Here is a 27,488-nt window from a genome sequence, read left to right as displayed (position 1 = left end):
GTAGGCTCCTCCTACAACTGGTTGTGAGCTCGACTCTACAAAAAAATTCAAATTGATATTCCCAATTTGTATTCATACAGCATAACGATTAATCGAACACCAAAATGTTGATCATATGGATAATCGATTAAACATCAATTCTTTGATTAATTGCTGCAGCGCTATTGTGCATTACTCTCCATCAATAACACTTATTTAAAATAACACAATTTCTCTCCCATCTGTTTATTTAAATACGGTGCATCAATGCAAAGCAATTGCAGAATCTGTCGCCATTTAAAGTTAATTACACTCTTTGCTGATGATTTACAAGAATAAACATCGTGATGGTCTTTGCTGTCTGGAAAGATGGAGGATCTGCAAGCTATTTTCTGGAAGACAAGTCACTGCCACCAGTGGTTCACTGCTGCTGGGATTAACAGCTGGAGGGGGACAAATTATGGCCACCCTCACCCCAGACAAATGGCATTCTCCGCTCGTCATTTGCAAAGCACCGTCCATCCACCAATAAATGATTTCATGTTTCTGTCTTTTCTCCTTTTCTGTAGATGGAAACTTAACGGCACAGAACTCAGTCCCAAGTCTGGATCTCACTACAGCTTATCTGGAGGCAACCTCAGAATCAGTCATCTGAGCAAAGAACAAGATGCCGGAACGTATCAGTGCCTTGCCTCCAATGCTTTCGGGACCATCGTAAGCCGAGAGGCCAGTCTAACATTCGCATGTGAGTTTTAATTCTTGCTCTTTCCTGAGTGGATTTCTGGAAGTAGCCACAAATAGCATGGCTGTCATAGCATAAAAATGGTGGTATTTTGCTATGCATTGTTGAGTTAACACAACAGATCCCGCAGATCAAAACCAAATCTGCAAGACACACCACAGCAGGTAATTAGTGCTGTGGTCAGGCACGCGTGGCAGAGTCTTAGACATGTCGGAGTTGCACCATCGTACTCAAAAATCATGTGGACTCAGGCGTGGAATCAAAGTTTTTGTGATTTCGGATCGTTCAAAGATCCAGACGAGGGACTTTCGTCATGAGGAATCCCCTCCGCATTATGTACACATTGCCATCTGCACGTTTGACGCCCCTGCACAACCTGCTGCCAAATCCACACTATTATTGCTGTAGTATCTGTCAAGCTGTGCGACAGGTTGCACAAGGATGCACGACTCCCCACCTCACGCCTCTGCCCTCAACGTAATCAGACTTTAGTGAGATTTCAGCGATGGAGAGAATGATCGTACCAACAAAAAAGATGCGTAGTATTTATTGCGTGAAGATTTTTAATCACACTTAAATTTCACATTTTGTCGCTTATTTAAATCAATAAATAGTATTTTGTCGGGCTTAGTATCTGATACTAAATTACACGGCAATACTTAATGATAATGGCGGCTGCACTTCTTAATATTCCTCGAGGAAGAAGAAGTCAATAAGTGCTCTGTGTTCCAATTATCGGACAGCCATAAATGATGACATTAGCGAGTGAGTGATGGTCTGCTCCGATTACATTTTGAGGTTTGGTCGTTTGGGGATTGATTCTCGAGTTCCGAATACGGCCGGTGACGTATTGGTAGCCTTGTCCACACATTTTTGATTCTGTTGGTGAATTTCCACAATGACCATGACAGTTTCATCAATTGCTAGGCTCTGACCTTGGCAGCCTTCAGCATCGAGTGCATCTACGACCCGGCGTCATCCGTCTTCTTTTTTACTCTTGGTATAGCTTAACTAACTGCGCCGCATGATTGAATGCTGAAGAGAATAATTTAAAGGGCAACTGCGATTACAGGACAATGTCATGCCATCCTTTGTAGAGATTTAAGAGAACAAAAAATAAAAATTTTATACAGCCCAACAGATGTTCTCTCTTTCGGTGGCGCGCTCGTCACATACACACTTGCAAGCTTTCTGTAAAAAATAATGTCTCAGGACTGATCCTATTTATCTCTATTAAAGATGACCTTTTTGGTTCGAAATTAGCTTTCCATCTAATTTGGCTTTGATTAGACAGAAGACATACTTACTTATCTAATAAACCCTCAGGTCATTAAATCTGTCAGGTACAAAATGGAAGCAATCATTTACAACTCTAAATGTACACGATCTATTTAAGAGGTGGTTAAAGCTTCATATTTCCCATCTGCAGCCATTTAAGGTGGCCATTTTGATGGCGTCGGACATTGTTTATTTCTGTCGGTGCTATGCATCTATGTAGGTATTTGCTTTGGTTGGATTATTATTTTAGTCATTAAAGCCGTACTATTGAATGAGATTATGCTTTGCTATTTAGGATGAACTTGTCATAGTCAAAGGAAGGAAATTCACTAAGTCAAACTTTTTCCACCAAGGGCCACACACTGAAAAATAAAAAGATGCAAGGGCCACTTTTGGCATTTTTTATAAAAACACATGCAAATATGCTAAGAAGTTACATATATTTCAAAATAAAAATATCTCAGCTTTGTGTTAAAAAAAATATTATTATTGTTGTTATTATTATTATCTTTGGTCTTTGCTGGTTTTTTTCCACGTTTTGCTTTTTAAATTGTTTTGTTCAAGTTTCCTGATAAAAATGTTCTTTTTGTACCATATTATTTTTCATGGTTTGGCTGGTCCTTTAACTCCTGTGCCACTGAAAATGTACAATGTCCGAGCATGGTTAAAGTGGGATTCAAATGTTATGCAGCTATTAATGAGACTAGAGATACATTTTCCGACATTAGCTTGATTTAAATGTATTAATACATTAATATATGCAAATATATACAATCATGCTCGGTCATTTATCTTACTCTTACTAAAATACAGTAAAAAATGTCATATTTCAGACATAGTTGAATATGGTGATTATTCATGATTAATTAATGTGAAAACTGTGATTAATTCAGCCCTACTTATACACCCATAATGATGTATGTAAAAGCATAAACATACTATTTGGTAAAATAGTGGAGTTTTGTGGAGAACCGACGTATGTGTGTCTACATGCACTACAACGCCTCCAAGGTTATTCTTTGAAATTGGCTGGTCTCCAAATTGTTTGGCCTCTTCTTCTCAGTGTCACAAACTTTTGATGGATGATGCTACTCACCAGGGTTGAGGCTGTCCACCTCCTGAGGCTCGGATAACTTATGGGCGCTTCTACTCGATACTTGCCTGCCCTTGATTACTGTGTCAATCGATTCGAACTACCGATTATGTAAAGCGGCGTACCAATAATTCATACCAATGTGAAGTTGCGTATTCATTATGGCAAGAATAATGTGGCATTAGAAGATGGGAGCAGTTGGGCGAACCTCAAAACAGGCTGTTTGTGCTCCAGTTTTTGTTGTTTTTTTTTGCTGTTCTTTTTGAAAAGTATAGCAGAAAGTCCAGCTGCGAAATAGCGTTGAACTTGTACTTACTGTATATAGTGTTTCAGTTGTATTCTAGACTATTTTATATGTATTCATTCATTATTTTATTTTATTTATTATATATATTTAAAAAAAAATAATAATTTTTTTCTGCAGTGAAACTGTGACAGTACTTGGGCCAACTCAACCTCCATTCAAATATTTGGTTCTACATGGTTGATGAGTTCAAAATGCTAATGTTCCTTCCGGTCACGGTTTGGGAGGCCACCTAAAGTATGATGAGTAGTGCTGGTATTTAGAACACATTTCTGTCTGGAATGTGATCATCTGCCTAATCTGGAACATTATTTGTAATGTCAGAGCAGGTTTGCGGTAATTGATGCTAATGGATTAAGATGGGACATCACTTTTACTTGTTGCTTGGCCATTAATCATTGTTAGACTCTTCCTTATTGAAAATTACACTGATTCTAATGGAAAATGTGTATCAAAGTGGTACTAATTTCTTCTTGTAATGTAAAAAGTCACTCTGTTTTCCTTTATATTTAAATATTAATTGATGTGTTATTTGGGATTTCCTTTAGTCCTTAATTGCTTCTGAAAATCCCAGTTCCCCATTGAGTCTGAAGGTAACAGCCATGTTGGAAATTATGCTTTCAGCTAAATCCTTCTACATAATACTTCTTTTGCGCTTTCTTGGCTGGTGAGAGGCAGTGGATTAGGTGGAAGGGAGCAGAGTTGTATTGTTTTTCTACGTCTGTACGCCGTCGGCATCGGCGACACTCAGCCTATCTGAATGAGGACCAGAAAGTCAGTCGCTTTAGTGAAGTACACACACCACAAATCACAAATCCTTTGATGTCAGCCAAAAAAAAAAACCCAAATATACTCTTCTCTGAGTAAATTCAGTACCTTAGATCTTAGGTCTCTTGTTCTTGTCCACTTTGTTCTATAGACTCATTTTTGGAGAGGCTTTTATCTAACCTTCTGTCAGGCCTTTAGATGAAAGTAAGTGCACTGCTTTCAAAATGAAGGAAAAAAATACTAAAATTGGTTATAGTCTGCTTAAAATAAGCAAAAACCTATTTAAAATATAGAATCTCAAAGAAGACTGGAATATCGTACCTTAAAAGTAGTGTCTTTCCACTAGCACAGTTTTACTATGATTTATTCTATTCTTTTATTATTATTATTCTAATTTTGATACAAATGATTGCAAAGCACTATATAGCAAAATGCAAGTTATTTTTTTTTATTATTATTATTATTTATTATTACAATCAGATGGTGTGAATGATGGATGTCAGATCCCATTTCTGCAAAAAAAATGTTTATTTCAAACCTCACCCAAAAACCTGACAGTCACTCAGGTCTACCTTGGGCTGGTGTTGGTCCACTCTAGAATATGCACTCAAAATAGTGCCGAAGATATCGTTTTTATATGGAAAATATAGTTTTGAGAGAGCATACAATTTGTATTCACTGCAGGCATTGCCAACATAAGATGCTGCCAAAGTCATTTCCCAAAATTTGGCAGGACATCCAAAGGGCCTTCCAACTGCAGATGATGAGATCATCTATTGGTTTCCATAGAATATCCGTGCAAACATTTAGAAACCACAAGGGAATCCCCCCCTCCCTAATTTTAGCTGCCATGTATACATGAAATTAATATATGAAATATTGCACAGGATAAGTGGTAGAAAGTGTTGGAGGATGGAAAAGGATGGAGATGGAGACAATAGATTCTTAAGATAGAGTATGTATGGAACTTGGCTTCGGCGACCACGCACACATCCAGTCACATACTGTAGCTTGTGCTCGGAGGTGAGTACTGCATTACAAATCAGTTGCTTAATTGAGAGGTTCATCCTCTGCTCATGCCAAGAAGGAATATGTAATAATAATAAGTCAAGACATTTTTGCACCTCAGTCGCATTATTATGCAGAGTGGATATGCAAATGTAATGTGTGTATTACTTAGTTTCTGACATGTGCGATCTGGAGTTTATATTAACGTGTGTGTCAAAAACCATACTGGAAATATCTTTTTAATGTTAGGTAATGGTGATTAGAATGAATGATGACGAGGAACCTTTGGAAGCTGTTGCTTTGTTTGATTATTTTCATCTCACACAAAAGCTGTTAACATTTGCCGCCGTTATGTGGTAGATTATTTCTGCATCTGCATCACATGCAGACGCGCTGTCCAAAATGGCGTATTGAATGTGACTTTGCAAACCACGGGGACCTTAATGCATGGAAATATCAAGAAAAAAAAGCCCTCAAGCTCGTTTTGGCTCTCATTATGTGTCCTCACAAATGTGATAAGCTTGACTGCAATGACAGTTTAATTACAAATGTCCCATTAACATTGTAACAAGATTCTTTTACCGCAAGTCTATTTTGTATTCATTCAATTAACATTGTTATATTTCTTTCAACACAAAATATACGAAAATATACGCTAAACATTGTGGCTTTTAAACAGAATCGTACCAGGTGACACTTGCCATCGTCTCCATGCCAGCTGTGCAGCGCTTTGTTTGACCTTGTTTGATCCCAACCTTGTGTGACAGAGTCATTGCATGTAACAGCAAGAAAACAGGACAAAGTTGGATTTCACTGATTTTCTCTTGCAGACTTGGAAAACTTCAAAACCCACAGAAGAAGCTCCGTTTCAGTCCGGGAAGGCCAAGGAGTGGTTCTACTGTGCGGACCTCCACCACATTCTGGAGGTATTTATTCATTTATTTATTTATACCTACTTTATACCTGGATGATTCCAAACCTGGCTGTTTCTGCTGTACCATAATGGTTCAATGTGACATGGACGTTTACATGTGCAATTCTTGATCTTGGACATGATCACAGATTGTCTGTTAGCCACGTATACATGGACCCAAATATTCCAGTTGCATTCGGTTTATTTACTCAAACGGAAAGACTTTAACCTTTGTATACACCTCATTGCGAAAAAGAAAAGTGCCAATCCGAATGAACATGTAATCGGATTCCCGGGATGGAATATTCCTTTCCCCGATCCGATTGAGGTATCTTGTACCCGCTCAAATGGAAAGTTGTCAAGGTGCGTTCTTCTTCATCAGGTTCTTCTTCATCTGTTGTTTATTGGCGGTTGGCAAGCAGCTTTCGTGTGCATTAGCGCCATCTGTGGGAAAGAATCTAAACCCTTCTATACGCCATTCACAAGTCCAGTTTTTCTTTAAAAAGAAAATATATATGTATATAAAACATGTCCCGAGTTTTGATCTTTTCCTGTTTAAATTTATCCCGGGTTCATTCTTTCAGCGCATGCTCAGATATGACGTAGTTTTAAAAATGGAGGCAAGCAATCGGCACTGGACAGCTGGGGAAAGTTTGTTTTGATCCAAGTTTTGATCCAAACTAAATTTCAAGACTGGATGAACGAAAAACTGGCAATACGGAGTTATTCCAACAAGTGAAAGAAAAACTCGGGGAAGATGTTTACGTTTTACTGCACATGCCCTATTGACTATTCTGTTTGATTATATAGACAAGAGATTGTAGACAAGAGATTGGACTATTCCTTTCCATGTATACTATGTTTTCGGAAAAGTCCGGAAAAACCTCTCATGTAAACGTGGCTAATGTCGGTGTGAGATCCCGATTGTGCCTGTGAATATTCTCAAGCTTGATCACAACTGCACTGTCCAGTTTGCCTCTCATCCGAGCAGGATTCATTAGTTCATGCTCACGGCTTGATGGGAAAGCTGGGAATGGTGCAGAATCCACAGTAGTTATTCTCTTAGGTTGCTTGGCTGCTTGGTTTCCCTGGTATAAAAATCAGTGCATTAATCCACCGGATAGCAAACACCAGATTGTTTCTCTGTGTGCGGGATATCCAGTCTTTGAGGTTGTACCCGGCTTTGTCTTTTGCTATTTCCAGCTCTGAAGTATACCGGAATTTTGTGTTTCTCTGATTGTTCCCGATAGATACGGAATGACAATTTTATTGCGTCTGCCATTCATTTCTTCCTCATCCACTCATAAGATACTGATTCTTTGGAAAACACAAACTTGGAACAGTGATGCTGCTAACAGAGCTAGACAAGCTAACTGACAACTGATCAACAAGATAACCTCGCGACAAAAAGCCTCGGGGGTAACACGCGACACAATCTCCCGTCCCTGGGGAAGAGTTCCAAGACACATATATCTACAAAAAGATGGATTTAGTTGTAGAATGGTGTGAGACTCTTTGGGAGAAGCTGATGAAAGTGTTATCAGATAAAACAAAGTGTAGCTTTCATAAAGCTCTCCAGTACAGCTCCAAGGAGCCGAGAGAGAAAGTCAGCACACGCTGCCAAGTGTCGGACTGGAAGAGAAGATGACAAAATATTAGTCACAATAAATGGCGAGCCAAAAAAAAAATCTCTTAAGTTCTTATCATCAAAGACCTTAAGCAGGTGGACAAATATTAAAGATCATATCAACTGGACTGTAAGATAAACAAAACACTCACATTCACAACCCTTATCTACAGTAGACAACAACAGAACTGCAACAGATGAAAAAATTGATCTGGAACAGGAAACGTTCTCTGGCCTGGCCATAAACGACTGGATTTAAAGAATACTATAGGCCCGGATCCAAACTTACTTTCTAATATGAAAAACATAAGTTTATCCAACACTATGGATACAGCAGCACCATCATTAACGAGAACAAATAATCAATTATTCATATAAATACTAAAAGCTTCTAACAGAGTAATCGCTGTCGGATAGGAACTCACCCTACATCTATATTGGTCCAAGAGCCATCCGTTTTCTCTGCTAGCACCAGACGTTATTATTGTAAAAGGAAATATGTATAACATTGTATTCTACATTATACAGTATCATTATTTTATATATTTCCTTTTCAACTGTAGTATTATTTGTTACAGAGGAGATGATGGCGATATTCATTCATTCATTTTCTACTGCTTATCCTCACGAGGGTCGCGGGCGGGGTACACCCTGGACTGGTGGCCAGCCAATCACAGGGCACGTATAGACAAACAACCATTCACACTCACATTGATACCCATGGACAATTTGGAGTCGCTAATTAACCTAGCATGTTTTTGGAATGTTCCAAAAAAAACCACGCCTGCACGGGGAGAACATGCAAACTTGACACAGAGATGGCCGAGGGTGGGATTGAACCTGGGTCTCCTAGCTGTGAGGTCTGCGCGCTAACCACACAATCACCGTGCAGCCGTGCAGCGATATTTTATTCTTATATATTTGGGGGTGTCTAGCTGTCCGTTACTGACACGTGCGGTGTTGTAGTGTGTGGAGAACGCCTGCAGGAGAAGCCCGTTGTATCGACGGCTTGCCTTCGAGCCTTGCTCTTCTATGTTTTGTCGTTATCAGAGTCCTTCACATGTCCAATTTTACAGATCCATAACCACCCCATTCTTCAGTCGTCATACGTTAGCCATTATCAGTGAATGTCAAAAATGTCATGGTAAAGAGTTGTCTTATTGTGGCGTCCTCTCCCCGACAGGAAATAACAGGGCAATAATGAAGAAATAATCTATACGACAAATCTACCCCCCCCCCCCCCCCCCAAATACCATCATTTGTCATTCACAAGGCCCTCATTGCATTTTAACTACGTGTAACCAAATTCAAGGAAAACCTCTGCACATCCCTATTCAGTACCATATGTTTGTGGACCTTCCCACAGTAGTGAGATGCCCAAGACTCTAGTGGACTTCCACCTGCCAGAGGGGGGGTCTCAAAGGACACATTATGCATGGCGGACAGCTGTCTTGGCGCCCGTATGCATGTGCTCATCCATGCAGAAAGACATGTTCAAACAGTAGAAAGGGTTCCTGCTCATAAGAGAAGGCAACATCTGCCGTGTAGCCTATTGCTACCCACCGTGTTTAGAGTGGGTATGGGCGTGTTTTGGCAGGTTACTCTCTTTATGTCAGGTAGCGTTTGTACCTATGTACTGTAACTGTGTATCTTTATCATGTGTTCTCGCCACATGCAGAGTATTCTACATACCAACAGCAGAGCGATATTTAAATGTCACAAGACATGCCTGCACAAATACAATTTACAGTAAGTTTAATGTCGTCTCTAAGTGATTTGTTCTCAGGCCAGCCACAAATGAAAAAAACGATGAACTGAGACAACTGTAACAACGTGTATTTTGACACTGATTTCTGCAAAATTCAGTTAATATTTTTTTTTTGTAGTGAGAGCATAGAGCATAGAAAACAAGTTTATTACTTTCAATTTTTTTAACCATTATTACACCCATGTAGACCTGAAATCACACCCCTTTACACGCTTATTGTTCTTTGTCACTTTGCTAACGGCTGCATAGCATGCTAGAGAACTAAATAGTTAGCCTTATTTTTATGTATTTTAAATTTAAGAAAGGGTTATGATTGGACTGGGGAAAAAAACAAAAAAAAAGGAAGCCAAAATGTACCACTTCCACATGAAATAGGAGGGGAATTTCTTGTCACTCTATCATATATCGGACATGCCATGGCTGACTGATGTAATGTCATGTCTCATTAATGTTTTGTGTCATCACTGATGTCTAGCGGCCAGAATAATACATATACCTTGTATTTCAATATTTAATAATTAATATAGTCCCATATTCAACCACAAAACAGCAATTATTTATTAAGTCACTCATTTTGGAAAACCAAGTGAGTGAGTGATATTCGAACCGCGATGTAGCGAGGGATTTCTGCACATGCAGCACATTTAACTATTATACGGGCTATGCAGGTACTGGAATATACACACTAAAATACATGCAAAACAATGCCATTTTATACTCATTTATGACCTCCAAAATAAGCTGGGTAACTTTTGATTTTGGGGTACTTTACACATCTCAGCATGCCTTGTGGTTAATTAGTTACTATTAAATATTTGCATTTATATAAGTGTGTAAAATGTCGATACCCACATTGTGTGGTATGTAGTTACTTGCTGTGTTGCACCGTGAGTGAGTGAGGCCTGAGGTAGGTTGATAAGTGCCTCTTTTTAAATCACAACATGTAAGGAACACCTTCCCCAACAACAAAGCAACACATTTTGGCAACACTAACCCGTCTTATGTGTTTTAATTATTCTTTACTGTGGCATATTCGACTAATGATGATGTGGTCATTCACACTCCAAAAAAAAAGATTACTTGGGACTTGGTCTCATTATCAAATGATACATTTTTTTAATCTTTCACAATCCCTTTTTTCAGTCGTATTCCCAGGTGTCTCAGTTACAAAAAAACTGTCACTCCATTTCTTCCATGCTCTTGGAGGCTTTTCTAAAAAGCGTTTTGAGTTTTGACGCGATGCAGCAGTTACCGTAGTGACAAGCAGCCAGCGACATGACAGCAGCATGAAATGGGATATGCTATATTTCCAGGGAGTGACACTCGGTTGATTAGAGTTCCTAATCATGTATGAAAGGTCACAGAGGAGTCAGTGGTGCGTATACATATTTCCCGGAGGATATGTGTGGATGACAGAATTCTCCCTTCTAAGCTTTTTTGAAAAAGTATACAGCACAGTTCCTAAAAGACCAGCATAGAGGGAAAACAGAGGAACTGTTTATCTCCATTTGTTCAGTGAAGAAGACGTTTCCTTTTTTGTGTTGGCTGTGGCCAACACTGTGTAAGCGTCTTTATCTAACTTGCTGGGCTTCAATCTTGCGTCATGTCCTCAGGCTGTTTGTGCGTCTAGAAAAACACAAATCCTCCAGGGCCTGTGGAGATTTCATCCCAGAAGAAATGTTCTGTCACACCTGTTGTGCAAGGTTGAAAATAGTCACTTCCACAACCGAGGCAGTTTGGATCATATACTGTAAGCAAGCTCGCCACGAAGACATATGGGCTGCAGATATAGGATCAATTCGCAGGATTGTCAATTGTTGGTAATGGTAATGGTTTTATTTCATTTTTACATGCATCAGATTACAATTGAATGCATCCCATAATCAGTTCACAGTTCCACATGTCCAAAAGGAGTAGGAAGAAGCAACGCTTATTAAATCCTACCCCTCCATCTGGTACTTTTACAATCAGTAACTGTTACATTTGTTCACTTCCTGCTTTCCGTAATACAATTTAATTTAATTTTTTAATTTCTTGTCCCATACCGAAGTATGAAGTGATATGAGCATCCAATGCCATAATGTGTACCATAGTAAGTGTCAATATAGTGATATATATAGCACATCATGACTGGTTCAAGACTCTTCATCCTTGTATTTAGCAAACATCAACTGCTTGTATTGTTTCTTGAATTGGCTCATCGTTGTGCATTGTTTGATTTCCTTACTCAATCCATTCCATAGTTTGATTCCACATACTGAAATGCTATGGCTTTTTAACGTAGTCCGAGCATAGAAGTGTTTCAAATGTAGTTCTTCCCTGAGATCATATTTCTCCTCTCTTGTCGAGAAGTATTGGATGACATTTTTAGCTAATTGGTTATTTTTAGCCTTATGCATTATTTTAGCTGTTTGAAGATTAACTATATCAATATGTTACTAACTAACTGTGTTAGTATATTAGTCCAGCAAACTACTTGCTTCCACAGTATTTCATGGAACATTTTAACATACAAGCTGCCAACTTGACATACAAGTCGTCAGCGCCAATCAATCTGAAACGACCTTTCGATGGTTCAAGTAGCTTGCAGCAAATGCAGCAATCCAAACAACTACCAGTCAATCACAAGTCAACAAATATCTGACACGCAACTTAACCTATCCACTGCATTGCCTGGGATATATAGTCATGTTTTATCATTTATAGTTCACATTGTGTATTAGTATATCCATATTGAAACAAAACACATAAAAACAGACGTAGAAAGGTGAAATCATGTTATACAGCAGGTACCTGAAGCACGGTCACCTTAGCAACTGGAAAACCACCGAGGATTCCTGTTGTCGTGCATGTATGTCCCACTGCACTCACTTTTTACCTGTTGATAGAATGATGCAAGGCAAACCTCCAGTTGCAACTTTGTCTTTAAGTCACTATATTCAACAACAAGAAAATATATTTTGTTAAATACAACTTCTCAAGCCCAATGAGATTAATATTTCCTCCTATATCCCAAAAAGAGGGGCTATTGACACGGAAATTTCCGTACTTTTTGATTTAAAATAACACCCCATACACTCATATTAGACATTTAAGAGAACAATCATCTACTAAGACATGTTATATTAACTACAATATGCAACATACACCTTGTTTGAAGATATTAAATATTAAGTTCCAGTTTTTTGTATTTGGATGCTGAAAGATACCTTATGTTGGAACCAGTGACTAGAGATGTAGTATATTGGAAACTGCAACATCCACTGGGGAACAAGATCGATAAAACCACAGCAATAGAAGTCTTTTTTTTTTTCAGTACAGTCTCTCGAAGGTGTCTGGTTTATAAAGTCCTGCAGTCCGGTTTCCCCTCTGGCTGTCACTGTGGATCAGAGGCAGCAACGAGAGCAAAGCGCTCCGCCTCTGTGTCTTGCGAGGCCATTAATGGGCTGTAAATGTGACTTTGCCATGCATTCTGTGCCTCACAAACACTGTGCTGTGTTGAGGGCCCATTGCTTCTGACCTCTATTTTCTAATGCTCAGAGACCTTTGAGGCACTCAACACTGAAATCACTTCTGTTTATTTCCTCTCCGAGCAGTTCTTAGTGAGTGCCGTGCCTGTTTGTATGGCTACCTGAGGCTTTGAAAACACAGAGCATGTGCATCCCGTCCAGTCCTGTAACGAAGACAGTAGACCAGCCTGAAGCAGATATGACATGATGTGATGCCGACTTGATGCATTCAGTTACACAATGACGGAGTCAGCAGAATACGTGGAGCACTCAGCCTTGAGTGTACCAAATATGCAGCATGTCTCAGTTACTTGTTACCAACTACGCATGAATTGTTCATTTGTTAATATGTATGACTATGCTAGGTTTTTCAATATGAATAATTATTAAGTCATTTTTAAAAACAACACATCTTTTTGACTGATTTATTACGGCGCACAGAATATTGTGTCCGTATTATTGTGTCTATATCCAGCATGGAACGTACCAAAAGAAAGATTCATCAGAAAAAAGTGTGTTTCTATCTTTGCCTGTTTTTTATCAATCAGCACTAGAGAGTAAGTTTCAGGAAAATATCAGTTCCCGACTAAAATATGGAGGAAACCTACTTTTGGGGAAAATGAACATATCAAGTTTAACTTATCACTTTCACACAAATATTTATTTTGCTTTTTGATAGCTCAAATATCTAAACAACTATATCAACATAAACTACACAAAAATATTTATTTTACAACAAAGTAAAAAAAATAATACTGTGAAGTATTTACAATTTTTATATTAAAATGTGTTAAAACTTTTGATTGATTTGATTGAACGTTTGATTTCCGAACCATCTGCACGCTACACTCCTCCATGCATGTGTGATTCTTCCATTCACACGATCCCTGCTGATCTCTTATCAACTTCTGCCACCTTGTGACTTTTTATGGCTTAAAATAGCTCTGAAGGTAAATGTGTTGTGCTATTGTGCATTAAAATGTATAAATATGTTGTTGGGATGGTGCATTCGGGTTTATAAAACCGTATAATTAGGTCTTTGGTATTGAATGAGTTAATCACCAAAATGCCTAAAAATCATGTAAAAAAAAAAGCACAGATATGAATCACAATATATTTTTTAAACAGTATATGGTTGAACTCTTATTGAACATATTTTTGCATGACATGTCGTATCTGCTTATTTATGTTTTAGAGTGTTTACTTGCAATATATTTATATTGCAGTTCATGATGACAGTCCGTTCATAACAAGCATGTCACTAAAAATGAAAGCTTAGCCCCCCCGGGGGAACGCTTAGGAATTTATGATGAATATTTTTTCATCGCACCATCACAAGCTTCATCAATTCATTCATTATTTATTTATCTGGCTTACATTCTTTTCCTTCCCTGCCGTCTTTGGAACCCCCCCCCCCGGCGGCATTCATCCCCTTAGTCTTAAGGATATCTTCTTTCTAATTAAAATACTGTATCTACATGAGTTTGTTAAGTGGTGATTAAATATATGTGCTGATGCTGTGTTCATGAAGATAAATGCTGGCAAATATAGCCATCAATGGCTTTAGTACAAATGAAATGGCTTATGTAATATTTGAACACAGTCTATCTGGCGGAGTTCCACTTGCAAAAATGGGTAGAACAACATTGTACTGGTATTGTACACAAATACCAGGTTTGCTATGGTCTTTGAAAGTATGACATTTATTAGTATTGAATCCTACTTTGTGGGAATTCACTTATTAGGGCCTGGAACTAATTAACCAGGATCACATTTCTGTTAAAGTTTTGTTCACTCGGGGTGGCATGACCAAAGAAGGTCGGCTGGTTGTAGGAGCTCCATCATCCAGGAGATGCTCAGAGCAGAGCCACTGCTCCCTCACATCGAGAGGAGCCAGTTGAGGTGGCTCGGGCATCCAGTTCAGATGCCTCCTCCAGGTATTCCAAAGTGCTGGTAGACCTAGGACACGCTGGATGGAATACGTCTCACACAGATTACAGGTGTCCACCAGTGGAACTGGAAGTGGTGGCCCGAGACAAGATGGTCTGGGCTGCCCTCACGACCCGGACCCGGATAAGCGGAAATAGCTGGAAAAATTCCATCAGAAGTCGGCATCAACATACATGGTTGAGTGCTTTGGTCACCACAGAATTTCAAACACAAATTCGCTATTTCTTTGTGTATATCGGATTGTATTCTTGTCTACTTCTTAATTACTCCATAACTGCTATCTAGATACACGGCGTGTACTACAAAGTAAGCTTCAACATAAAAGCATGGCATTATTAACCTGCATTCCACCACAGCAACTAACAAAATGCAAAATGCTAATTTGTAGTCAAGACATACAACGGTATGTTAGATAAGAGAATGTCGGCGGAATGGCAATGAGGCAGAATGACTGTGCACAAATCAGCTTTTTATTGGCGTCTACAAAACAGCACTGTATACTTTACAGCAAGACGCCCTCCGCACTTCAGGGCAGGACTCTTCTTTTTTCAGGGTGACTCTCACTTGCAAAGAAACGCCACTGACCTCTACAGCTCAACCCCAAACTCGCAGCTCAGAACCATACACGATATGATATGAAAACACAAACATCCAAACAAAATTATGCACATATGTCAGGGAACGACAAAGTCCGTTATTATCACGCATTGTTCGGGTCAGTAAGGGGCATCGAGATTATTGGTTCCCACAGTGTCATCACACTTAAGAAAGCATCATACAGACATTTTATGTTGACCTTCAATTAATGAATTAACCTTCATTAATCGATTAATTAATATAAAAATAATTTAATCATTCATTCATTCATTTTCTACCGCTTTTTCCTCACGAGGGTCGCGGGGGGTGCTGGAGCCTATCCCAGCTGTCTTCGGGCGAGAGGCGGGGTACACCCTGGATTGGTGGCCAGCCAATCACAGGGCACATATAGACAAACAACCATTCACACTCACATTCATACCTATGGACAATTTGGAGTCGCCAATTAACCTAGCATGTTTTTGGAATGTGGGAGGAAACCGGAGTACCCGGAGAAAACCCACGCATGCACGGGGAGAACATGCAAACTCCACACAGAGATGCCCGAGGGTGGAATTGTGAGGTCTGCGCACTAACCACTCGACCGCCGTGCCGCCCATAATTTAATCAGCTATTTAAAATGTTGTGAGTTCTCCCCAGAAAGTTGCTGAACACAAGTAATCATTCATTAATTTTCTACCGCTTATCCTCACGAGGGTCGCAAGGGGTGCTGGAGAGGCGGGGTCGCCAGCCAATCACGGGGCACATATAGACAAACAACCATTCACACTCACATTCATACCTATGGACAATTTTGAGTCGCCAATTAACCTAGCATGTTTTTGGAATGTGGGAGGAAGGTGGAATTAAACTTGGGTCTCCTAGCTGTGAGGCCTGTGTGCAAACCACTCAACCACCGTGCAGCCCACAAGTAATCATATTTATTCAAATGTAAAAAAGTGGACTCATGGTAATGTTATGCACTGGTATTTTTATTTCAAGTGTGCATGATTAGCTATAAATAATAGTTGCCAAAGATGATTGGCACAGGGAACAAAAGTACATCTGTTGTATGATATTTTTCTCTTACTTCTGCCAAGCGGAATAAAGTGTGACGAATGCAAGACAGACCATCACCAAAAGAGACTGTCAGACAGGATGATAGGTCTACTAAGTGTACTTAAGGTGTGACAAATCAGTTTGAGATACATTGTGTAATGAGGATATTTGATTGCACAACTTGTTCAGGCTCTGAATATTCAGTAAGGCCTCTCTTTTGAAGTTGGCCCTTATGGGACGGGGGGGGGATGTTCTGTTCATATCAGCTTGTGGAAAGTGAGCTTAAGATTGAAGGAGCCATCAAACCTTAAAGGTAACGTCAGCTGTTATCTGTCTGAAGGCTTCAATGACATTGGAATTGTTCCTACAATCACCAGAGCAGCTATGTTGTTCTTATTGTAGCTAAATAGTAAAAAAAAAAAATATCTGTTTCTACACTCGAGTCATAATAATAATAATAATGCATAACTTCAAAGCTTTCACAAGCTTCATTTTGCATGTTGTTGAAGAAACCTTATTTCCATCCCTCTGTAGTATTCTGCCACACATGCCGCAGAACAAGGGCAGGTGCAGTCATAGTCCAAAATCACTGGAGAGAAAAACATCTATACACACAACATCCTGCCTTCAAGTGTCTTTCGTCCCCACGGACATCTGCTTTGTCATCACTCCGTTCAACTGCTCACGCACTCCCGCCAAACCATAATCTCAAGACCCAAATGGGGAGGGATCAGCTGGCGCACATTTGCCGCTAGATGTATTGCATCATGCTGTAATAAATGGCCAATCAGATGGGAGACCGTGAAGGGAAAGGGCACCTCCCTGACTGCTTTGTAATGTTTAGTAGTAGCAGCAAGGTTTCATTAAGGGTAAATAGGACACTCCTGTCAATTACAAACGGCATTGATTAGTTCTATTCTGGCCATTCTTAATGCCACATTATATCGGCATTATGCAATGTGTGTATTTGCTATGTGGTCATTCTTATACTGTGTCTGCAACAGAGATTTTTGGCTTGCATAAGAGAGCATAAGAGACGTTTCAGTAAAAAGTTGACTATTTGTTGTTTATTCTGCTGCACATTTGTATGCATTGGAATATCCACAAGATGTCAAGTTGAATACATTGAGCCTGTTGTTACAACCATGTATTTGTTCTGGAGGGGAATGTGCATTCTGTGTTTTTCTCAAAACAATGATTTTTTTTCTTTCTTGTCACTACTTATTTTTCTAAAAAAAAAAATAAAAAAACAAATTACTTATATGTGGAACCAGAAATATGACAGAAAGATTCTTGGGACTAAACATTAGTTCAGTATATATAATCAAAGAAAAAAAAACAGCTTGGCTTATAGTTTAAATTTTTCTTTTTAACACCCTAAAACAAAAATACAATAATCCCATTTTCTCGGCTTGGAGGTTAGCCTGTCAAATAAGTCAAGTCAAGCAAATATCATGATTAAATAATGAAATGTGTTATTTTTTTTTTTTTTACACGCTGTTCCTGGCTTGTCACCTTCATCATGGAAGCAGACTGACTGGAAAAACATCCAAATTGTGCAAGACCATCATTAATGTCACAAACAGCATACAGCGTTCACGTTAGGTGGCATTTCAGGGTTGCTTGGGAAGCAAATAAGCACTTGTGGCTGGGGAGACAGCAACATGTGACATCTGTATTTCACAAAGTTTTGGAACAAAAACTTATAACAACATGTACAGAATTTTGAAAAATGGGATACTTTTATTGCTCAAAGGCCAAACAGTGGAACCTTGGTTAGCATCATTATTATTACTAAATCTAATTCATTCTATGAATGGTCTGACTGTAACCAAAAAGTAGTCTAATGAAATTAAAATTTCCTTTGAGGAATAACAAATTGTTTCTCATCCGGATTATTCTCCAACATGCTTTTAATTTCTCTTCTGTCTTTATCTCAACAGATCTGGAATTTTCCTGGATATTCAACGAGTACCCAACCTTTGTGAAGCAGGACACTCGTCGTTTTATCTCGCAGGAGACGGGGAATCTTTACATCGCTAAAGTTGAGCCCTCGGATGTCGGCAACTACACTTGTGTTGTTACCCACCCTGTTACAAAGACTCGAGTCCAGGGACCACCTACCCCACTTGTGCTTCGCACTGACGGTGAGCTTAGTTTCTTCAACCCGTATGCGGCAACTGAGTATTGAGGACACTCATCATGGGCGTGGATGTCATGTTGTGTTTTTGGGGGCCATTTCTAAACAACTGCAGATTCAAATATCCTAAGTCCCAATGAGGACAACCTCCAAGTGCTTCAAATTCGAAAATTCAAAAAAACGATAATTAGAATATTAGTCGACCACGGATGAACAAATCCGATTGGACTACGGACGTTGTTAGAGAAACACCATCATTAATTCAAACTTGTGCACACTCTTCAGAATTTTTAACAATCGTGGAAAATGTATGTTGCATCATCAGCATTCCACCCTGGAAACGTAGCGGTTCAAATCAATAATTAAGGGCATTGATCCCCATGATGTGTGTATACAAACCGCCGAATGACCGCAGCCGTAAACGGTGCTGCACCTAAATTCAAACACTAATGTAGTCAATTGGGGTGCATCAAAGCACTGTACCATGCTGCTAGCTTTGAAATCTGTTGATGCAAGCAAAACGGTGGACCAAGATAGACGAATGCATGTCAGCGTACGATGCCCATGTAAAATAGGCTCATGTGTGACCTAAATTCTCACTCGGCTCACCGGCTTATTAACATCCTACAAATTAGTTTACGGGATCAAACACTAATTCCAACCCCCCCCTTTAAACACTCCGCAATATTCATTTTGTAAATTGGACACATTTAACGGTATAAACAAATATCGATGCATGTTTGCACGAGGCTAAATGAGTAAAAATTGTTGCACCTCAGCGCCACCTACTTAGTATATTTCTGTCAATGAGGCTACACTGTTGCCATACTTAAATTACTGCTGGGGAATGAAGGAACGGAATAACTGTTTGTGTATAAAATACGTCAACTCAGAAATTTGGGAAGTGAAAGTCACATTTAAAACAAACAACAATTGCAGATCCCTCAGTAACTGTATTGAATGCAGAGGAATTGTTGACGTTGTTAATGAATTGTTGATGTTGGTAAAACGCCAAGAAAGCAACCTTGGTCGTGGAATTCCTCCTAGCATAGCATAGACAGCTTAGTAACCACTCTTTCAGGTGGCGTTTCCAACTCCCTGAAATATAGATAAGGCACACTGAGTCGGTTTTCTCTGTATTTTATCGTACTTCGAAATACGTAGAGTGTTGTTGACTCAGATTGATCATTTCCACCTGCAAAGAAGGGATAGTTGAATAGTAGAGAAACGAAATCAGAAATCACTCCACACTCTTTATTGCTCTCTGGTTCTACCATATCTTACTTATTGTGTGGAAATATGGGGTAATAACTACAAAAGCAATCTTCACTCGCTAAATGTACTGCAAAAAAGGTCAGTAAGGATAATTCATAATGCCGACTACAGAGAACATACTAACTCCTTATTTCTAAAATCACAAATACTTAAAGTTCATCTTCAAATAGCTAAAAATAATGCATAAGGCTAAAAATAACCAATTACCTAAAAATGTCATTCAATACTTCTCTACAAGAGAGGAGAAATATGAAATCAGGGAAGAACTAAATTAGAAACACTTATATACTAGGACTACGTTAAAAAGCCATAGCATTTCAGTATGTGGAATCAAACTATGGAATGGATTGAGTAAGGAAATCAAACAATGCACAACGATGAGCCAATTCAAGAAACAATACAAGCAGTTGATGTTTGCTAAATACAAGGATGAAGAGTCTTGAACCAGTCATGATGTGCTATATATATCACTATATTGACACTTACTATGGTACCCATTATGGCATTGGATGCTCATATCACCTCCTACTTCGGTACGAGGTACATTATTTAAAAAAAAAAAATTAAATGTATTATGGAAAGCAGGAAGTGAACAAATGTAACAGTTACTGATTGTAAAAGTACCAGATGGAGGGGTAGGATTTAATAAGCTTTGCTTCTTCCTACTCCTTTTGGACATGTGGAACTGTGAACTGATTATGTGATGCATTCAATTGTAATCTGATGCATGTTCAAATGAAATAAAAGCATTACGGGATGTTTTGTGGACACAGTGGCAGCACCTGTTGGATTTAACGGGAACATCCTCTGGTTCATAGCGGCTACCATTCCAATGAGATGAAATTGTCCGTGAATTGTCAGCGTTTTGCTGTCGCTGAGTTGTTTGTGTCCACAGAAGATATATTTGTGACAGAACTATGAACCAAGTGAATTTCAGCTGCTCAGATCACATTTGGATGCTGCAAAACATTCTATTTTATACAAAACAGAGACGGCATTTGAACGGGTTTATCACTAGTTGTCTAGCAACAGAACAGAGATCACAGCTTGCCCGTAGATATTGTCTTCTGCCTTTCCTTTGTCGACTACCAACTGAAGTTATTTAATTTGATGTACAAATAAAACAAGGTTTGTTTTCAACTGACACACATCCTCATTTGCATTTTCCCTGCAGGTGTGATGGGTGAATATGAGCCAAAGATTGAAGTTCAGTTTCCCGAGGTTGTTCATGTTGCCAAAGGATCCACTGTGAAGCTGGAATGCTTTGCGCTGGGAAAGTAAGGCAACACTTGCATCAGACTCAGCACTCTCACTTCATATAAAAGGAAAAATATTACTCGAAAAGAAACTATTTCTCATGTGTTCTTTTTCTTTTTCCCGTCTTAGCGGCGGCACCCGTGTGTTTCAAGTCAAAGTTGCACAACTTATGACAAAAACCTACATTAGAATTACAGCAAAAGCATGTAGAAATAACAAATATATTGTTTATAGTTAAAAATTAACAATACCGGTATATAAGATGCATCGGAAAGCTACGCTTTTTTTTTTGTTTGTTTCTTTTTACTTTATTTTGAACATGAAAAACATCCAAAGCACAACAAACCAACCAAAATCAATACAAGGGAATGAGAAGAAGTCAAGACTTATCTAGTCCCACCCCTCTAACCACCCGGATTCCAACCTCATCCCTACAAAAACATATATTATTCCTTGTCTACGCAGAATAAAAACCTCATATCCAACCCAGCTTGAGGCACCCAACCACGTCCCAAGAGCAACCAGTTCATTATCATCCTATCCTACATAGTCCAGTACAAAAGAAAGAAAAAAACTACCGCAACTAAGCAGTCTTTAAAAATACAAGCCAAAGTCTATATTATTTTTATGTAATGTAACAATTTTCTATCCATACAAAGGAAGCGTACCTTAAATGTATTGAAATTGTAGGGCAACTTTGGATAAACATCAAGTATATATCATTGCCAGGCAGAGTGTTATTGGTTTTTGGTCATCAAAATATTGTTACCCAATTTCTTACCCTTCGTGGTCTTTGGTCCGATGACAAAAATACCCATGCAAACCACACTAAAGCACATGAAGTATATATATATTTAGGATTTTTAGCACCAAACCACAAGTGCAGGCCTCAAAGTGTTTTGGATACGGTGTAATGGAGCCCAGACTGCAGCAGCATAATATCATTAAAGCTAAAACGTTTGACTTTTGTTCACTGGGGTCTGGAGTAAATCCTCCAGTTTTAAACTCATCAGGGAATGAAAGACCTTATAAGCCCTTAAACCTTTTGTATGAATATAATGTTAGTGTGACCAAGGACACTTTGATCCCGAAAAAGCCTTAAATGATCTGTTTCTTCTTGGGTTCTTTAACCAAACGATAGATGATACATTCATTATTGTTGTCCAAACATATTGAAAATGAAGTCAAATCTAAACCACAGAATTGAGTAATATCAAGGGAGCTTGAGTTAATTTTCTGCAGCTAATGCAGAGATAATAGTATTCTTTAAGTAGTGTTAGTCATGCGTTAAAAGAAACTGGATAATTACTCTATAATTAGAGTGCAAAGTTATGTATTTTGCACCACGGTTATAATAATTCTTCCAGCGAGATTAGTGATCATGATGCCTGTAAAAGGTTGTAGGTTTTATGTACTGTATACTTCAAATGTATAACACGTTTTGTGCTCCTGCTCCAGAGTCCTTTGTACTTTTTTACCGCAGTGGCTGTGAAATGGGTGTCAAATTGTCTTCATTATGACCTTAAAAAGGTTTAAAATACATTTGCTAAATACAAGGATGAAGAGTCTTGAACCAGTCATGATGTGCTATATATATCACTATATTGGCCGTTACTATGGTACCCATTATGGCATTGTATGGTCATATCACCTTGTACTTCGGTACGAGGTACATTATTAAAAAAATAAATAAAAAAAAACCTTAAACTGTATTATGGAAAGCAGGAAGTGAACAAATGTAACAGTTACGGATTGTAAAAGTACCAGATGGAGGGGTAGGATTTAATAAGCTTTGCTTCTTCCTACTCCTTTTGGACATGTGGAACTGGGAACTGATTATGTGATGCATTCAATTGTCATTTGATGCATGTTCAAATGAAATAAAACCATTACCATTACCATTACCATTACCATTACCATTACCATTAAATTTGACTTGTTGAAACCCGCAGAGACCCTGACAAACTTGAGTAAACATGCCCGTGTCGTTTGCCACCAGCCCTGTTCCTTCCATAAACTGGCGAAAAGCGGATGCCGCACCTTTCCCGAGGAAGGTGGACATGAGGAAAGCGAGCGGCGTCCTGGAAATCCCGTACTTCCAGCAGGAGGATGCCGGCACATATGAGTGTGTGGCTGAAAATTCCAGGGGAATGAACACGGTGAAAGGGAAGCTCTCTTTCTATGGTAAGATCTTTGGTGTTCCTGCGCTTCATAAATATTTGACTTGAATGCACCATAGCCCGATCCCTATCTGTTTGGCTGCTCCTGCAGCAAAAGCAGGCGCCCACTCGACTCTGTGTCACGTGCGTCTTCCATGCGAAGACAGTTTCGTTTTAACAGCACATCAAAATGATTAAAGACTGTCGGCCATGATGCCTCTAATATTTTGATCCAGATTAAAAGGGGTTATGCGGATGACGCTGAGCCCTTGCCTACGACCTTGTTGGTGAGCTTTGTATTGGGTTCCACCAGATGGCATCATGGTTGACATCCTTCCAACTTCACGGGAGATCAAAGCTATTAAATGCACTATACATAGTCCAGCGGCACATATGTCAGGGACATAATCTGCCCCGCAGCATCTGGATTGACAGGAAGGGGGGGTCAGTGGATCCAGTCTTTGATGTCCGTAGTCCAGTTGAGAAGTCACATATATCCCTGCTGTAGCAAATAAGCGCGTGGGATTGAGGCGCCCGTGAAAAGTCTGTATTTGACACTCTAATTAGACCTGCGTTACGCCGCTGTATCAAGGTGCCCCCACGTTCTACGCCAGCTAGCAAACCCTACTGCTAGCTTGACATTCTCTGATTTTTATCTACATTTCCAAGAAAAGTTAAATTATCAGATTAGATTCAGCTATAATAACCCTCCATATCTTTTTAATAACATGACAAGATGTGCACCATATTGGACGCTAACCAGAGACTTAAATTTGAGATGTTAAGCTAAAAAACACGCTAACATGAGGCAGATGCAAAATGTCCGAGCGTACCTGTATATTTGTATATTTGCTTTCTCCCTGCTTAATATCCTAATACATTGAGTGAGTCCATCCGTGTTTTTAATGTTTTTTTTTTAAATCAGAAAACGTCCTTCATTGTTAGTTTAATGTTAGCTAGCAAACAAAATAGCCACCAGAGGTTATGTCGCCACTCTATGATGTCATCACCAGTTGACTCTCTAAAATGTTAACACAGAACTGTTTTTTATTGTTTTATATTTATACTTTTAAATGCACATATAAAGTGGAACCTTGGTTAGCGTCAGGAATTCCTTGCAGAAGGTCTGACTTTAACCAAAACAGATGCTAACTGAATAATGTGAATCCAATAATATGTTCCAGAAAGCGAACATTTTAACATTTTTATAGTTTTACAATTATAGTTTGACATATAGTCCAACAATGAACAGTTAAGGGTACTTTTACCTTGATTGAAGAACCCCACAGACACAATGCTAGCAGTGGGTAGCTCTGAACGCTTTTTGTTTTGTGACATCAACATCCGAACTCCCTTATGGATTCCCTTGCAGATTGCCAGCACTCAGTAAACATGGACTTACATGTCCAGAAGTCCTCGGGAGTGTTTCGGAGTGTCACCAATCACAGTGGAATGGGCGTGCCAGGAGGTCTGAAGCAGGACATCCATGACACACTGCACAAAGCGGTGCAGGATCTGGAATGCTTTATGTGCGGGTTATTGTGTGTAGCGGCTCTATAGGAGTCCACAACTCAATATAAATGGCTGAAAATGAGCATAATAAGTCCCCTGTAACCTGGCAATTTTACACCTGCGGTTATTCTCATGGGTTAGTCATACACACCAATGGAAAAGTCATGATGCTTTAATTGGCTCATTTATCTTAGAAGAATATACTAAACTGAAAATGCCTGTGGGTATTTAATCGATCGGAACTGGACTGTTGAGGCTGTCTTAGAAGACATTTAGCCTGTCATCTGGAGTGGAGCAACCATATATTTCGGCATGGACTATTCACACCCGCTCAATGCCATGAGATTCTTATACTTAATATTATCACACTATGAGTTTCCATGACGCTGGTTTTACTCTTTTAAGCCACCATAATATAGATTTTCTTCCTACCTTTCTTACTGATTTTCTTCCCTCAAGTCAAGCTGTGTCAGCTGTCTGAGCGAATTTATTTGTGCTATTAAGCAATTTGCCATTATTTACAACTTCACTGGAAGCTCTCGGTCTCTTTGCCTTTAACAACCCAGAAGCACACGGTGATCCACAGCGGCCGGTCATATTGAGCTGCAGGTCCTTTTTCATTTTGATGTGTTTTGTCTCTCTCCTTCTCCCTTCACATACTGTCGGCAGCCAGGTGATAAAAATCAGTAATCTTATTTTGAGCCTGCTTTGAATTAAGCTTTTGAGAGATTTGTCAGCAGTGTAAGCCAATGAGGGGATCGATAAGGTATCTCGTGTGTATCCACGCGAGCTGCAATGTGAGGAGAGTCTGGCTCTGAGACAGAAAGAAATGAACATGGTACTTTATGGTGGGTCGTTCCGGTTGATACATGTTGGCCTTATTCACCCATACTTTCTATTAACATTTGTAATTAAATTCCTACTAAATTGATTCTAGAGTTCTTGATTATAACACATTTTGATTTTTGAAAGAAAAGAATACTAAATGGATTCGGAGTCTTTGCAGTGAATTAACTCCTTAACTTCTCTATCTTTAGCCACTTGACGTTTAGCTCGATAGGTTGGCAAAGTGGGGCTGTCTGCTTTCATTTGTAGAGCTCGGACTGAGTCGATAGCTTTGGAGAGGGTAAGGAGCCTGACAGGACAGGAGGGTGAATATTGTGCTATTATGAACGGACATGCTAGTTAATGAGTCGTCAAGCATGGGTACTTTTTATCCTGGTTGGTACTTCCGACCAAGCACATTTGAAGGATTATATCGGCGTTCTGGCTGGTATCAATGCTAAAACTGTGTTCTTTGAGGAAAAACTGGACATGACTTCCATAGTAGCTTAATGTAACTTCCATTGCTATGTTATTCAATGCGGACATCCGCCATGCTGATTAACAAGGAATGATGGCTCAGCTAAACCCATGCATGAGTTCTATAGACAGAAATTCAGATATGGCCATCTTATTTTGATGTGGACTGTAGGCCCGACTCTTGACATAAATATTCTATGCAGGCTTGCTGGTCTGCAGCTTCATTTATTTTAATCTTTTATATCACATAGCTCCCCCACCCCCCACATACTTGATCACACATTCAGTGGATGCTGAACTACTGTGTCGGAATACGTTATGTCTCGAAACTCATCATTGGGAGGTCTGAAGGAGGACCTGTGGTCCTCTGGCCGCCCAGCCGGAACAGAAGGCTGGGGTAAAGTGGACAGAGATCTGGAGCAGGGTGTTTGGTGTTTGGCGAACAAGATTGTCTGTTCGGGCTATCGGGGATTCCGTGTTCGGTGTGAAATGGTACATTTCACTGGCTCAATCCAGGGAACTCTCTTAAAAGAAAAATTGCTTTGGTCAGTTCATTCTGTCACATTTAGCCAATGACTTGGATTGGATCCCGGGATGCAGAGACTGAGGCGATGGGCAGGGGAAAAAAAAATCTTTAATCAAGCTCACACAGACTGGAAGGACGTGCAAAGAATACAAAGTACAAAATAACTAATAAGAAAAGGAGCAACAGCTAAGGATTGCGAAAGGAAACCACGCACGTATTGATAACAATGAGCACCGTGGTAGATCATACTAAGAAAGAGGAACCCAAAGAACACCTTGACTCGGAAATGGGTAGACAACGAGGCACTAAGGAAGACACACAGAAATAAAATATAAATCCATACTTTCTAAACGGTATGAATAAAGTGGATGAATGACCTCGACAATGCATCTCTCTCCGCAGAACAATGCACAGAAATCTGCGGAATGCAACGTAATCCCAGGAATTGAAGAAGAAAATGCGAGGAAGTCAACATGAATGACATTGTCTAATGAACTGCCTTTGAGCAGACAAGCACTCAAACTCAAATCCACACTTAAGAGTCACTGAGCGGCAATCAATAGACTGAATCGTCTGTTATGTGAAGCACTACACTGTCAATGACCTTTTCCTTACCACCAAAAAGAGGCCCCGATGTGGGTCTGGCTGCTGTTGACATGAGAACCAGCGCCATTGTGGAACAGAGTATCGATACCCATCCCTGGTCTTACGTTGCTTCTGTCAAAGTAAAAAATACTGGAAAG

General features: G+C 39.4%; 1 protein-coding gene across 2 annotated transcripts in view; it reads left to right on the top strand.

The window, feature by feature from the left end:
• LOC131107250 (contactin-4-like) overlaps positions 1 to 27,488 on the top strand; it is a 101,594-nt gene that overhangs the window by 29,386 nt on the left and 44,720 nt on the right. For both annotated transcript variants that reach the window (XM_058057228.2, XM_058057146.2), the window contains exons 4-8: positions 549 to 724; positions 6,003 to 6,098; positions 18,518 to 18,721; positions 21,164 to 21,266; positions 23,246 to 23,430. In XM_058057228.2, coding sequence (XP_057913211.2) covers positions 549 to 724; positions 6,003 to 6,098; positions 18,518 to 18,721; positions 21,164 to 21,266; positions 23,246 to 23,430 — 764 coding nt within the window. The remainder of the gene's footprint in view (positions 1 to 548; positions 725 to 6,002; positions 6,099 to 18,517; positions 18,722 to 21,163; positions 21,267 to 23,245; positions 23,431 to 27,488) is intronic.

Source organism: Doryrhamphus excisus, linkage group LG11, assembly GCF_037039965.1.
Source record: "Doryrhamphus excisus strain RoL-2023G ecotype Guam linkage group LG11, RoL_Dexc_Guam_v1.1, whole genome shotgun sequence".
NCBI classification, from domain to species: domain Eukaryota; kingdom Metazoa; phylum Chordata; class Actinopteri; order Syngnathiformes; family Syngnathidae; genus Doryrhamphus; species Doryrhamphus excisus.
The sequence above is the reverse complement of the archived record's forward strand: the minus strand, read 5'-3'. Positions and strand labels throughout refer to the sequence as shown.